At 39.0% G+C, this 16637-nt stretch overlaps 1 protein-coding gene across 8 annotated transcripts in view; it reads left to right on the top strand.

The window, feature by feature from the left end:
• LOC114478280 (neural cell adhesion molecule 2-like) overlaps positions 1 to 16637 on the top strand; it is a 277638-nt gene that overhangs the window by 198171 nt on the left and 62830 nt on the right. For 5 of the 8 annotated variants that reach the window (XM_028471270.1, XM_028471293.1, XM_028471253.1 and 2 more), the window contains exons 5-6: positions 124 to 264; positions 11206 to 11323. In XM_028471270.1, the coding sequence (XP_028327071.1) occupies positions 124 to 264; positions 11206 to 11323 (259 nt within the window). The remainder of the gene's footprint in view (positions 1 to 123; positions 265 to 11205; positions 11324 to 16637) is intronic. The other 3 variants (XM_028471279.1, XM_028471297.1, XM_028471263.1) reach the window with 1 other exon arrangement.

Here is a 16637-nt window from a genome sequence, read left to right as displayed (position 1 = left end):
ATTAAATAGGCAAATTTGTGTTATCTACAACTGGATTATTTTGTATTGTACACAATAATTCATGTTTTCTTTGTCATTTGCCCCCGAGACTTGAGTTTGACACGTGTTCTAACTTTTGTCCAGAAGGCAGGTTCCGAGTGTTGGCAAACAACAACCTGCAGATCCAACAGGTGACCAAGGTTGACGAGGGCGTGTACCGCTGCGAGGCCAGCGTCGAGGCGCGAGGCGAGATTGACTTTGTGGACATTGCTGTGGTGGTGAACGGTAAGTCTGTATTAAAGCTGGTAATCACACCTGATTATGGATAATATGTCCTCATCTGATGCCTTTCTTCTCAACTATTATAGTTCATTTTAAAGAGAACCACACCCTGATCATTTTAATCCGATAAAGATGTAGTGTAGGCCTCATAGATCAATGAATCAAAGAACTTTTGCTCCAAAAAAAGATGTGGGTGTCGAAATTGTGGAAGAAAGTTTTTCGCATTGCGTTGTGGAATATTGAGTCCTGTAGATGGATGCATAGATGTGTTTTTACTTCATTCTTACCTGGATTTCTTGTGTTTGCTTCCCAAAAAACTTCCCAAAGTGACTTTCCAAGACATGTCTGATGTTTTCACAGGCTGGAAGTTGTAGCAAAACAATGATAAAGGCTTATTTTGTGGTTTACACGAAAAGATCCAAATCTGGCCGGAATTGAATGTCTCACAGAGTGGAGTGAAGTGATATCGCGGGGAATTATGGGAACAAACTAGAACAAAAATGGTGTCGAGCCCGTCACTGTCCTCCTTGTCTGGCGAAGAAACACAAGAAATACAGCTTAGAATGAAAGAAAACTCTTCCATGCATCCGTCTACGGGACTCCACATCCCACAATGCTCTGCGCGGAAGTTTTCCAACAATGTCAATGAGAGAGTGGAGATTTTGAAGATATTTTCCTTGTGATGTCACTGTTCAGAACTTTAAGCCCCATTAGTTTTAAAGTGGTTTATGTGTAAAGTTGGATTGGATACTGTGAAAAGGCTCAACAATGTGCAGATCTAAGTTCAGAACTTGACCCCTCCTCTAGAGTCAGGAGCTTTAACTGATAGGTTGTCAGTAATAGATCAGTGTGTCACACCAATGTCAACCACTCACTGTAAACATTGTCGCTAATGTTTCAAAAGCTGCCTTTTGTCACCTTTAGCTTTGCCTCGGTTACCGCTCGTCTTTATTTTGAGGTATATTTGTTGCGTTTGTATTTGACTTTACTGCTACGCCCAAACCCTAGTGTATTTGTACACAGTGTTGTCTTGTTTTTATTCCTCCTCCTCTCTATCGTTGTTCGTGTTGGCCTTGTTCCCTGCCAGACGTTGTTAGCATTCCTCCAGTTCAAGAATAGTTCCTCTTTTGAAGGTGTTTGGAAGGTTTTCCCTTTTCATCCATAATGTCACCACTCGGGAATGTCTCTTTTGGACACAAGTTTGCAGCTTGTTTTGTCTCTACATAGATTCCAAGCATACAGCCATTCGTGTACACAGTGTCAGGAGAGCAGCATTTGTTTGTGTCTGAATTTCCTGCGTTTGGTTGCCACACACTGTGCAAGGTCACATCAGAAGCACTCTAATAGGGATCACAGAAGGAGAAAAGAAAGTATGTCCATGCTCTTGTTCTGTTTATCTTATATTTGGAGCTGCCATGCATGTCCACCATCTACTAGTTTTTGTGTGCAGACATGAAATGATAGCCGCCCGTTGTGAGCTGTCTGTCTGTTGATGAGATTTAGAGTTTTGTCGTGCGTGTTACTGGACCATCAGGAAGCTGACACATTTCAGAGCTTGTTTACAAGGTTTCGATCATCTGCACAGTGAAGGCAGTGATCGTGAGCAGACACCTTCAGGAAGACATTCAAACTGAATGCACAGAACTGAGTTTGTATTATGAGAAGAGAGCTGTCACTTTGGACAGATTCAGCTTCCACTGGCTGAATTCTTCATTACCCGCGACTGCTGCTGCTCTTTCAGCTCACATCGGTGCGGTTTTGTGCTCCCTTTATTCACTGGTCTGATTAAAGTTTTCAATTAATGTCGTCTTTGAGTTCTGTGGCCCCAAAAAAATGAAGGTTGTCATTTTAATTTGTCCTCATTTGCAGAGAGTCACATGAGACTGTTTAAGTGATTGAAATGTGATTTGACTATGGCCACCAATGTCTTGTAATGCTTGAACAGTTTCAATATTGTCTCTGCCTATGTAATACTCTCACCCCACACCTAATGTATTAGCTCAGCAGCCACCCAACCCAACTCTATGAATTGCATTCAATTGAGCGCACCACTTTCCCCACTTCTAGGGAAGAGCCAATAAGCCTGTTAAATGAGGCAAGACCTATTATTGCTGCAACACGACACTCGCCATGTGCTGGGACGATACAGGCTGTGGCCTTGATGGGCGTCCTGGAATGAGCACGATCCACGGGGGCCACGCCCTCAGATCAGATCCAAAGGGTTTGGTTTATTTTAACATATGCATTGTTTCACAACAACTTTCTGTCGTTGCATTGAATACAGATGATAAAACATATTGATATACTGGAACAAAACTAACGTAGATTCTAAGTAATTATTCAACCAGTCTTTATAATTTTGTTTCATGTATGAGGAATGTTGTGAATCTGTAATAAGAGCCACACTGCCATCACTGGTCACCAATGGTACTGTTGTATTTAGTCATTATCTGTGTGCTTTTTAATCTGTGCTAAAGTAATGCAGGTTCTCGACACAACACTTATTGTAGTCGTTATTATTGTGTGATTATGTTATTTATGGTTGCATTACTTACTTTTTTGACTTCCTCTAGCACTCGGGGCGCAAACCCCCGGCAAGCGTCAAATCTCCTCATTGCCAGTTTTATTTATTTTTTTTTAATATATATATATATATATATATATGTCTAGATCATGGCACCATGATCATTCACACTTTAAAGCCTTTGGATAAATGTCTAGCACGTGGCTGTGCTGTTGTATGTTCAAAACGAGTGACTCGAGCATGTAATGTGAAGAGTCACCAGTAGAAAGTGTTGTAGAAGCAGTTTAAAGAGCTGAACATAAGGATTTATTGATTTTTTTTTTTATTTTTTTCAAACTGATCAAGAATCAGTATATTGATCTGGATAATCCCCAAATCTAATTGTTCCTTATCTCATTTGAGTTTGTAAGCTGATCTAAAGATAAGTTATTTGCATTGTTTTGTCAAAGGTATTAGTAATATTAGTAGTATTTTGGATGTTAAAGCTTTTTGCCATCATAAAATTGTGCCTCAAACGTCAATGAATGAGTACCATTTTAAGATTTTTACCTTTTCAAACACCTAATTTACAATTCTGTTATTACTTTGGCATTTACTTTGTAGTCATGAATTCTCTGTGAGTACAAAGAGACACTTGTAAGGAAGCCACCGGTATTAAAGAGTAAAGAGTTAGTCAGAAGGTGTCAAGATGGAAAGTGCCTTTAATTAAATGCCAACCCCTTTGTGCCAAGGCTGAGAAAATATGAGCTGCCCACGTCTTCCCCTATTGTGAGATACTAAGATCAGAGACCTCCACAAAGCCTCGGTGACTACAAAGTAGCTCCCACATCAGACAACACGGTGATTGATAAATCTCATGTCCAGGTCGTTGCACAAACCAGATGTGAGCGCAGCCTTCTGGGAGTTTGTTTCAGAGCACTGGGGCCAATAATGTGTTTCACGCCCCCGCCTCTTTTCGATCGATGGAATCTCCTCACAAGAATTTGAATGAGTTTCACACTCTATCTTTCAAGCATGTTGCTTTTTGCTTGAATCATTCATTAGTTATGAAGGGAGAAGTTAGGACTGCTACAAAGACTCCCAAAGAAGTAAAATCTCTCACTAAACGGAGAACTTTTGAAGATGGCCGCAGGGATGATTGGAGAATTAACTGTATTGACAGCAACTAGGAGTGGTCGAACAACTGCGATCCTGAGCACAAACAGATGGAGATTTAGGAGATTGCTTGGAGGCCCAGGTATATCAATGAGGCTTCATGTTTTATCTATCAGCAGCAGACAGTAGACTGTTCCCTGTTGTGCTTAGGGATAAGGCAGCAAAGCCAGGAAAGTAGTTGTTCTCTGTGTGATGGGAAACCCCCAGAGGAGGAAGACAGGGCAAGGACAAAATAGATGCAACCCCAGGAACCTGACATGGAACATCTCAAGCTCTTTTGTGACTGGACATTGATTGTTGGTCACACCGCGGCATTGACAGCCAGCTTTAGGAAAGCTGAATTCGGATAAAATGGACTTGTTTTTTAGACCTTTTAGCAGCTTAGTTTTTGTCGTTTTATCCTCCTGGGACTTGCTGCAAAACTTCACATCTAAATGTTTAAACTTCCTTTGAACAACTTTCTCATTTCATTACATCAGGAGTGCTATGGCTGTTATATCGGAGAGCTAGCGTTCCATACGCTTTAAATAAAGAATGAGTCCTTGTGCAATTGGAGCCATTCACTTTTCAACTTTATGTTAAATTAATGTAATCAAAATGTGAATACCTATTAAATGAATTTCTATGTTTGTACTTGTAGTTGATCCAATCATATTAACAAATCTCACAGGTCACCATTTCTTCATCAACTGTGATTTCTTTGTTTCTTGCACATATAGAATGCACATTTACGCTTGAATCATTGCACGTTTTAAGTTAAAGAACAAAACAAAATTAGGACACAACCTTGGAATAGTTCTACCATATGCCTTAATTACTTGCAGCAAAGTTTTGATCGTTAATTTACTCTCGGTTAAATGCATTCTTATTGGTTCTGTTGCACCAATGCATCACCTCATCAGAAGTGTGACAATTCCAGCGACTTGTAAACAGACAGTAATTGAACCAGCCGTGCAGAGCAACACACAAGAAACAGAATAGCTGAAACAGCGTACTGTATACGTTTTCTCCTCCGTGCCATGTCATTAATATTCATGCCTCGTTGATAAGAGTGGTTTCCTGCCTGTAAGCATGTGGTGAGTAAAGCTCCGCTGACCCGCTGCCTCTCCCACTGCCACCATCAATGCGGGTTGAAGTGAAGATGAGGATGATAACATTAAATGCAGCCACCCACTGACTGGTTAATCAACCTGAGGGCAAAACAGATCATGAAGTGAATGCAAGAGATGCAATGAACTGGGTCAATTGTATTAACATGTAGTGTTGATACAATGTTAAAGGAAACATATTACGAAAAATACACTTTTGCTGTTTTTTTTTTGTGTCCACCAACACACAATATGTGAAATAAAACCATTCGGCCGTTTTTTTGTGGTCTGTGTAGGTCTAACACAGAGAAAATGACATTGATTTTGTCACGATTTAATTTAGTCACCCCCACGGAAAAGAGGGGCGGGGAAGCGGTATTCATGTTATGTTTTGACCAAACACCAGCACCGATATGTCATTTAGACCACAGAGAACTGTTTTAAAAGGTCCCCCTTAAAGAAAAAACTAAAACTGAACAAATTCTGTATATTTCTGAGTAAAAAATGGCTGAGTTCAATACAATTTCTGTGAATATATTCTTGCTAGCATATTCATTAAAGTAGTTTCAAAGAAATATTTTGATAATGCGATTGTTATGTCACATTCACAGCGGACGCGTGCTCTGCGCGAAATCTTCCACATGATTGAAAAAACGTTTTCCCCATATTCGCTTCATATTAGCACATCTGAAGCGAATATAAAAGTGCCAGCATTCCTGGATTCACCAGGTTAACCAGCGACCCATCCAACTCAGAGAGTTTCACTGTTTTCTTCAGGAGTTGCGCTAAATCCGTCCTGGTCCGGTCCCGGTCGTAGAGCTCTGGGTGATCACACACCACCACGATTATTTTCTCCTCCATGCTGAAATGGGTGAAAAGACTGGTGTCAGTGTGCTAGCCTGACGTTATTGTCAACAAGGACTCTGATTGGCTTTCGCGCCTACGCATCACACGAAGCACTCGCTGGAATTCAACTCAAGCGAAAGACAGTTGAATATTAAAATTGGGAGCGCGCATGCCAACGCTATCATGACCGCACCACCCAACAGGAAAAGAATTTGCCTCTTACTGTGTCTGTCCCATTAACTTTGTATGTAATCTGGCCACGCAAACGTTTTGTGAGGCGTCCGGTGTAAACACAGCATTACGCCCTAGATAATGTGCAGCTTTCTACATTTTCACAATAACGTTGTCATCACCAAACACGAGATGACGAAATTTCCTGGTGTAAAGTCTTGAACGTTTTGTAAGAAGTAGTTTTGCAAGTGTTTGCAAACACTCGATGATTTAGCCATTAGCGATGTCAGGTGCTTCTAATCAATTAGCTGCATCACTTCCATATAACCTACTCTTTGTATTTATGCGCTTGTGTAAAACTTATAGATCCTATCTTTAACCTGTTAATGTACGCAAGCAAAACTTATTCTATAAAAGATGTATATAATTTGTCTCTCTTGTGGGACACTAGAACCCATTATTTTTCTACGGCCAGTAAAGACAGAAATAGTTTGATATATTATCAACAGTAAGTAGATTATTGCTCAGTTGCAATGCAATAGGAGGGTAACAATGTGTTAGTGTGTTCTTTTCTTATAGACGAAGGACATATAATGAAGAAATGTGCGGTATGCAAGCTATTGCTGCTAGCTGGATTCTGTTGTCCCTCCTTGCTTATTTTTTAACCTTTATTTAACCAATCTCTTTTAACTTGTATTTTGAAAGGTCATCAGTCATCAACAGCAGATGCCAAGACTTTGTTTGTCAAACTGATCCAATATCTCATCAGATGTTTGGAAAACTTAATGATTTCTTCAGTTTGGAGTCGGACCAGTGTGGTGCACTTAAGGCTGCGGGGTCACATTTTATTTCAGTGGCATCTGACGGTGATGCAAAATTGAAATAACCTCCTGAAATTGTTTGACACATCCCTTTAATCATCTGCTCACTTACTCATTCACTCACTCTGTCCTTTTAGACACTTTAAATTTTCCTTTTTTGAGCTGACAGTGAAATCCACAGTTAATGTCCTTCAAGTTGTCTTGAATTATTTTGCAGTGAAATCAATCACAACACACTCTGGGCACTCGGGGAGAGAATATAAATCTGCGTATTGTAAATCAGGGCTGATTTGTTTCCAGCCCCCATGTTAAACTCAGAGGCAAGTTACATTATTAAGTGTTCAAGCAAAGGCCTTGTCTGGAAACCTGGACTTGTTACTTGTCCATGTGGTGTAAAGTGGTTAGGTCGCTTACCACCACTGACGTGCAGTCAGGGTAGGCAGTGCCTACCCAAGGGTGAAATGGTATTTTGATTATTTGTTTTAATTATAATTTAATAATAAATTCTTTATTTTTCCATTTCCAATAGCCTACAGTACCTATAAGTTTGAAAGTGTCAGCATTTTGTGCATTTCATAGCCCAAATTACTAAACAGCGCTATTTCTTGGAGCAGCTGCCGTCTCACTCCGCTGTAAGACAGGAGGAGGCCACGCCCCCTCCCAAAAGAACAATGCTGCTCTGCCTCTGTTCCCATACCGTGTTTTTACGTGTTTGACCATGCGTAGTTGGTTCCCCATGATGACAACCATTGACGTAACCGCGCTATGCTAAATGCTATACGTAAGTTAACAGCGCATTAGTAAATTGATGCCATGTGACCGCTGCTGCTACGTTCTCTAGCATCTTTTAAAAGATGGAGACCAACACCTGAGTTACCAGACCTTCAGCTAAGGTAAGGTCAGAAAATGTTTCATACTTTCTACAGTGAATGGAACAAAAGGAAGGATTGACTTTGTGGATGCTCCTCACTGAGGCTATTCTGAGTTGTTGTTGTTGTCATTTTCTCCATGTTTCTGTGTTTCCAACACAAACAGTGGATGTGCTGCCGTGTCATGAGATATATCTTGTTGGGAGAGTATGGAGGCTATATTAAATAATTGTTTATGTTTCTTTAATGGTGTTTACGATGTCGATTTTGTTAGATGGCTAAACACTTGTTCATGTGGATCTTGTTGGGTTTTTTCTTTATTATTATGAATTTTATATTTTGATAAGCGCATTGAGATGACTTTGTTGGAAATTGCTTTATACAAATAAAATTGATTTGAATTGAATTAACACTTGACAGCAGAGACATTTGAAATTGTCATTGGTGGTGTTGATTTGCAATGTGCCTACCCAACCCTAGTGGTCACGGCACATCACTGGTTACCACTGAGCCTGCAAAATTGGATGTTAGGAAAGAAAACATGACAGAATTATCAAGCTCACCAGTTCTCAGTGGAGGTGAAACCGAACACGTAAAAGCAGATTGTTTAGATTATGTTGGAGTGGATTGATCAGGGTGATTGTCACGTCAGATTCACTATCTTGACAAGATTTTTCTGGAAATTTAAAAAAAATGTGAAAAACCTTGTCTGAATAAACGAAACCTCAACTTAACATACTGTTTAACCCTCTGGGGCCGACGAAGGCGCCGGTGCGTTCTGATCACATGATCGTTTTATAGAGCCATTAGTGGCAAAGCGCAGCGTCCTTGGATCTCCATTTCAATCCGTGTCAAAAGTGCGGATGTCAAACTACAAACCAGTCCCTAAAATCTAATTTTTTATCATTGCTAATATTATATATAGACAAATATACATATGTAGATATATTGCACCTTTACGACTTAAATGTTCATTTTAATGTATAATGCGGTGTATGTATATATATATATATATATATGAATGTAGTGTGTGAGTCTACCCCAGGGCAGCTGTGGCTACAATAGTAGCTTACCACCACTAAGTGTGGAGTAAAAGAATAATGCCTTAATTCCGTAAAGCGCTTTGAGTGTCTATGATAAAGCGCTATATAAAATCCAGTGCATTATATGTACAGTATATATATATATACTAAACAAATAACCACATATTTATCTTACATATACTGAGCAATTATAATGTAACAATTGTTATTATCATTATTACATTTTAAAGTGTAATAACTGATAATAATATGGGTTTATTCTCGCTTTTAGTGCTTTATTAATAGTAAACGCTTATTTATTTTTATTGTTTTTTAGCCAAAATGACCTAAAAGCGCTAGAATGAGGGTAATCGTGTGTACAAAATGAAATAATAAAGGCTACAGGCTTCCAAATGTATTTGAGACTGACAGATTTGGAATATATTAGAATAAAGAGCATTATTATGATATTGTGTTGGTGTTTACACGTGCACATTACAGTCGATGTTTCCTCCTGTTATTTTCTTTGTCTTATTTTGCTCGTCTCTAAATGTCTTTTGTGTTTGTTGGATAGCTGAAGCTGAGAGCGGCTCAGAAATCAGCCACTGTAGAATTGAAATGTCCCTTGACGGCTTTTCCTCAGCATTGCAATGCACACTGGTGTCGTTAGTATAATTGATCTTTTACAAATAACTCCACCACACTGCAGCTCCTGGGTCATTAGGTAGCCGTACTGATGTTTTCTTTGGAGTACAAATCCTTATTTATCTTTTCTACGATGATACTTGTATTTTTCTAACTTGCTTTGTTTATCTGAGTCAGAAACACTTTAGTATACACATAATATTTACTTTTTTTTTTTACTGTTTTTATTCCCTATCTAAGACGTTACTATCACACTGGGGGACGATTTTTGTCATCTGTGTTTATTCTGCCGTCTCTTCACTTAGGATTAAACCATTAGCGCATTTTAACCCACAGATAAAGAGAAGTGGGCTAAAGTGATATATAATTACAATAACACGGTTTCAACACCAGCGTAAACATCTGGCGCCGGAGCTTGTTTCTGCAGAAGTACAATAGCACTGGTGTCTGTTTATTTCCAGGCAAACAGCTCATTGTGTGGATAGTGCTGATCTCATGTTCCATTGGATTTCATCTCAGGCAGATTAAATAGTGAATTTAACGGTTGAATAGTTGGGTCTTTTGCGTGGATTTAAAATGTGTGTATTTTTTGTTGAACAACAAACAAGGTTTTTTCTCTGAAGCAGCATCTTGTCTTTTTTTCCTGTTTGAATTATGTATGTTTTATTTTTTTGTCTATGTTTTAGTGTCATCTGTTAAAAAAAAAAAAAAAAGCTATTTCCCCCTTGGAATAAATAGTGTTTATCTGATTCTGATACTGAAGTCACTCGAGATGACATAGCGTATATTTGACATGTGCATCTGTTGTGTTGCTACACTTGGTAGACAGTATGGCATTCGTTTTACAGCGTAAAATGTCGTGGAAATGTGTGATATTGTCCCAAAACTGTGGAGGACGAGGAGTGCCACAATTAATTAAATAAATAAATACACTGATCATTAATTAAGTCAATTTTATATTTCATTTTTATTTCAAGTAGTATGAATATTTCACTATTTATTTATGTATTTCATGGTGTTTGGTGTTAACTTGCTCGTCAAAATCTGTGGGGGCGGGGTATAACATCAATATAGCCAAATCCATTGCTTTGGTCTTCACTCTTTCCAATCATGGCGGCTACGACAATAGAGGATGTGAATAAGGCAGCACAGTTAATCAAATTTTAATTGTGATTACAATTTTTGGCCTCCACGATTAAATTAACCTGATCGTCAGCGATTTTACCATTTAAAATGCCGCTCAGCTGCATATCTAACCAGGCACTTTCTCAACCCCAGTAGTCAGTAAGCCTAATGTTCTTCACTTTGCTTTACATGCTGTATTTGTTTACACTCTGTAACAGTGTATTTATATAGTTAGCCCCTTAATACGTTTAAAATTCTTGGGTACATTTTAGTATTTATCATTTTTGTTTATGTTTAAAGCTTTTCTTTTGCACTCTACATATTGTTTATTAAAAAGTAATTAAATACAAATACAGATGTTTTGCTTAACAGGATGAAAAATTGTGATTAACAATCGTGATTAAAATATTGATCCAAACAATTGTGATTATCATTTTGGCCACAATCATGCAGCCCTAGGGAGTTGGTGAGAGAGTTTTTAGACCTAGCTGAGAATGTAGAAGCAGGAATATAGAACAAAACCAACAATCCATTGTTCAGGGATCGATTTAGGTTGACTTGATGCGCAGGTAACCAATCAAATGTTAGGAAACATGTATACATATCTGTTGTTAGTTTTTAGTTTTGATTTGAGTTTTATTTGACGTGTTTCTGCTTGTTTTGCTTCTCTGTCTGCAGTCCCCCCGGTGTTGTCCGTTTTCCAGCAGTCCTTCAACTCCACAGCCGACTACCAGGAATCCGTCACATTCACCTGCATCACCTCTGGATCTCCAGACCCAATGGTCACATGGCACAGGTACGGTCTAGCTCAGGGGTGGCCAATCCTGGTCCTCAAGAGCCACTATCCAGCATGTTTGATGTTTCTTACTTCCAACACACCTGATTGAAATGGTTAACTCACCATCAAGCTCTGCAGAAGCCTGATAACGATCCTGGTCATTTCAATCAGGTGTGTTGGAAGAGGGAAACATCTAAAACTTGCTGGATAGGGGCTCTTGAGGACCAGGATTGGCCAGCCCTGTCTAGCTACTGGAGGCTGCTATAACATTGTCAAGTTGTGATTGACAGACCCCAGGAATGCTTGACAGACACAACATAGACAATAGCAGTGCATGAATCCGTTCCCGTTAATCTGCTGGCGTAACAGCTTCTACTCGTTTGGGACGGTGTCCCACAAGATTGTGAAAGCTTGTTGAGAGGATTTGCTCCCATTCAGCAACAAGAGCATTACCGAGCTTGATCAAAATTGTTTGGCGTCAAGATCTGGCTTGGCATACAGTCCATATGTATCCCATCTGTATTAGTTGAGATCACGGCCATGTGTGCGCCATTTCTTCTTCTCCAAGCTGCCTGAAAATATTCCCTAAGTACCCAGATTTGTGCACGAGTCTAGTGGATTCTAAATCAAGGCGTGTAAGAGCTTTTTGGGGGGCCGTATGAAACTTACATGCCACACAATGTCACATAGCAGTTGTCCCATTGTGTACTTAAAGAGCTTTGGATGACTCCCCACAACTTCCATGTTCAGTCATTATGGTGTCATTAAGTCAGCATGGGAATAATGGCTGTCCCTTTGTATTACGACTAATATAGCAATAAGTGGTACCCCATTGTCAAGTTCAACTTTTACAGCTGATAACGAACTAGGAGACTTTTTTACACAATTAAAAATAAATATTATAGCAAAAATGTACCACTAAAGTGTGGAACATACTCTACCTTTTAACCCATTCCATGAGGGCTGTTTTTTATAAATTTGCAAAAATCTAAAAAAAAAAAACTGTTTCCCATTGTCATTATGGGGTATTTTGTGTAGAATTTTGAGGAATAGATTGATTTAATGATTTCAAATAAGGCTGTTACATAAAAAATTAAAAAAAAAAAAAGCACTGTGAATACTTTCTGTACCTGTACATACTGTATGTCAGTGTTTCTCAAATGTTTTTGACTCAAGTACCCCCTTTCTTATTTCTGAATCCAAGTACCCCCTTTATCAGACTACAACATTTTTGCTTAGAAAACTATTCAATGATGGAATGAATGAGTGATAACACACTTAAAAGAGTCTCATTTTGCAAATAACTGGAAATAAACTGTAGAGCAATGGTTCCTTTTTTTATATCAATAAATAAAATAAGTAAATAAATAAATAATTAAAAATCAAAAATCATTCAAAAATCTATTTTAATTTTTCTGAAATTTCAGGCGACCCCTCATGGGATGTGAAAAGCACTATTTAGTGGCTCCTGAATAGATATATTTCTGTAGTTTTTATCATTTACGGTCAAATTATGCCTGGGATGGGATCAAGACTGACACTTTATTTGTTAATTTTCCACTCCCTCATTCTTAAGTACCCCCTATAGTGCCATTGTGTACCCTAATTGGAGAAACACTGCTGTATATGATACTAAAGGTGATGTATCACCTGTTTATCATCCTTATCTATATAATTTAGGAAACAAACACACTGAACATCAACATCCACCCCCCACCTACAGTACATAAAATAAAAGCCCTGGATGTAGACTATGCACTTTGAATCATGAATTTCTAATATAATACAGGAGGTTTAAACCATTATCATTGGGTACGCCCACAGAAAGAAGGGTTAAAAAGTTTGAATGCACTTCAAATATGTATGTATATGTTGTAAAGTTTAGTTATTTATGTTTTTCATCCTACATTTTTTAAAATAATTTTATAACATTTATTTGTTGCATCATATTTGTTTGGCTCATATTACACCCCTATTTGTCAAAGCGCTGGAGCCAGAATCAGGAGTATATAGCATGAAATGATTATACAATAACACAGTTATTATACCCCCCCCCCCCCCACACACACACACACACACACAGTGAGGTGAAAGGATTGGTCCAGCTATTAAGTGATGTGAATGTCATGCCATACTAAGTGTTTGCGGGCCGACACAGAAACGAGGCTCTTACAAAACACGATTATTTGCAGGTTTGTTCGAGTTAAGGTCGCGACAAGCGCTTCACCCGTTCCTCAGAGTCCAATTTATTGTGTTTTGCTGCAGAGCTCAGCAGATAAATGTGAATTTAATGATTTAACGGTATGCTTGATATTACACTGCATATTTCATAACAGTTAGGCAGAGGAGATGTACTCATTGTGTTTGTTTTCAGTTTCTTCTGCGTAATGGGGGTCTGCATCATAATAAAATAGTAATGTTGGACGTGATGGTTTTCTGGAATTAGATTTACAAATGGAAGTATGTCCACATCGGGTGGGGTGGGGGGTGTTGGGGGTGATTTTTGAAATGAAAGGAGTGTGGCTTCTGTAAAAGGAAAGGGCGTGACACTGTTATCGCTGTGACCTCCAGAGGAAACAATGGCGTCCATGTTTTTAGTTTGAATCCTAAGCTCTCATCCATCAACAGTCGGGCCCTTCTTAATCTCTTTCTACACACAGAGAGGAGGCTGGCAACGCTACAGCTACAAAGGTCATCTAATGCCCACACGTCTTTGTTCCTTCAAAGCATCGGCATTTTAAAGAAAAACGCAGCACTTCAAAGACGTTTTCTTTCACTTAGTCAAAGTTGCCTACTTGTTATTTCACATCTTGTTAGTTCTAGGCTCCTAAAAGCTGCTCTGAAGCGTATTTTCATGTAGCCGAGCCAAATTGATCGCATTTTGAAAACCCAAGCTTTTGTGTAAGGCTGTGCATGGCTTTGCTGTGAGAGGCACAAGCAGGAGATCCATGTTTGACGGAGGATTTTAGTGTGTACATTACACACACACACACACTGTGAAAATCTTAACAGAGACGTTAACGTCAACTCAAATGGCAAATGACAGCTCAACTGAAAGACTGTTATATGTAGCATTCTATCCTTCACTAAATAAAGCAGGGTTGGGGGTCAATTACATTTTTCAGTTACAATTACATTTTCAATTACAATTCAATTATGATTACAGTGACCAACATTGTTTTTCCTATTACAATTAATTAAATTACCTCATCCCTGGTCATATGTAGCCCTGGAATTAAGATGAGTTTGAAGAATGTCTTAGTATTTAAAAGTTTTGTTTAAGACACTTTTTTTCCAGGAAATTAGACCTCCTGACGTGTTTCAACTGCCAACTGTCAGTCTTCCTCAGAGGTTGTTTTGATGTGTACCTACGAGTTCTTTCATAAGGAAAGTATCAAAGCATCTACTGATCTCTTCCAACGTTTGGTCTTTGTTAATTTCGTAATTTGGCAAAAGGAAATGTATGGAATGCAAAGTTCACAAACCGAGAGCAGCAACTGGTATCTAGCAGCAAAATCAAAGTTGAACTAAGGCTGTAGTTGCAATTGTACGCTAATAACTTTATGTTTCACTAGCTGTGTTTCCGATACTCTTGGAAATACGCAAAATCTAAATGTTGCAATAAAAACTGGTCATGGAAACACCTGAATTTCGAAAAAACACTCTTTAATATCACAAAAAAAGTGTTTTACGCTTTCATAAGGAGGAATTTCAGACGTTTCAATATTGAAATGTGTTGCAAAAGCACTATGGACACACTTTTCCCGCAAATATACATCACAGAACATGACGTACCTGGTCACATGACCACTTCTCTCCGAGTAAACATGACGCCGTATTAGTAAACAGAAAAGGAGACCGGGACATTTCTTAGCATTATACTTACAAATCTTGACTGCCACATTAGACGTGAAACAACAAAGGAAGACGGTTTGTTATAAGGAGGTTTGGAGCGTTCGTCTTCCTGCAGCGAAGCCTCGCTTGATGAGATTTCATGGGAGTTACGAGGCTCCTGCCCAAAACAACGTTCAATGGAAACACGCTTAAAACACAATTACAGTATACTTTGGCAAGATTTAGAAATATTTTTGTTTATTTTGCGAAAACCTGTAATGGAAACTTCTTTCTCAGTCTCCAGCCTTGAGAAGAATCTCTGCCTTGGCTTCTTCTCGTGATGCTGGTCTAACGACGAATACATCTCGAGTCCAGGTCACACTTACGACACTTTAGTCCACGTCGAGCTGCAGTCTCCTTTTTTTCCCAGGTCACCAAGTCCTGTAACGACTAAATTAAAATGCGAGCACGAGACGCAAACAACAATCACAACCCAATTTAGTTGGGTTTTTTTTAATGTCTCTCCTCCCGGCAAAAAAACTCCAGCCTCCCCGTCACATTTCCTGTCAGAACGAGGCTTCACCTCATCCTCTGTGCATCTTGGGTAATAGACTACCTGTCAGCAGTCACTCATTATAATGACATTCAGGGCTGCAGCACGTCCGCGCTGTCCCTACTAAAGATGAGGCCTCTCTTCATTTCCTCTTTGGCTGGCTACAGTTATTATTACTTGGCTTTATAGTGTTTCCTCCGTCGACTTTCAATTATCTTCACTTGGTTTTCCTCACTGTTTGGTATCACTGCATTTGCGTGTGTGTGTTTTTGAAGCTTCCTCATTTGCGATTCCTGAAATAATAAGATGGTTACGGTTTCAATGGAGCGTGGGAGACTGCAATGAGTATATAGACATTAGAGAGAAGTCTCTGAATGCAGATCATTAAAAGCCGTGCTTCTTTTACAATGAATAGATGCATACCAGTGTTTTTGCTTTAAACCTAAGCCTAGCTTGCATTGCTAAAGACTGATTAACTCCTCACAGGTGGGCTTTAATCCATTCATGTGCAGCTTTTTGTGGCACAAATGATCGCTGATATTCAAACATCTTCAGAGATGTCCACCCTCTGCTGCAGTCACTTGTTGTTTTTGTGCAGATTCTATTTACAGACGACACAGTCTGCAGCAATGTAATTAAAGTGAGTAAAAACTACAAGCTAAGCCAAAGAAGGAAATCTCAAAGGAGGTTTCATTTGAAGATTTTCATATTTTCAGTGCTGTTGCGTCTATTGACTGATCTTATTTTCATAACCTGCAGTATATACGCAGGCTCCAAACGTGCTCATGAGTTGGTCTGAATCTGAGAGCGTCTAATCACTCCCGAAACGCAGATATTCCTTGAACCTTTCAGCTTACATGGCTGGTTAAGCAGCTGCAAATAAACCAGAGTGGAGGAGACTGCAATCCTGGCTCACACCATATTCTGCCTCTGCTACGACGCTTA

This window comes from Gouania willdenowi, chromosome 2 (genome assembly GCF_900634775.1).
Source record: "Gouania willdenowi chromosome 2, fGouWil2.1, whole genome shotgun sequence".
NCBI classification, from domain to species: domain Eukaryota; kingdom Metazoa; phylum Chordata; class Actinopteri; order Blenniiformes; family Gobiesocidae; genus Gouania; species Gouania willdenowi.
The sequence above is the reverse complement of the archived record's forward strand: the minus strand, read 5'-3'. Positions and strand labels throughout refer to the sequence as shown.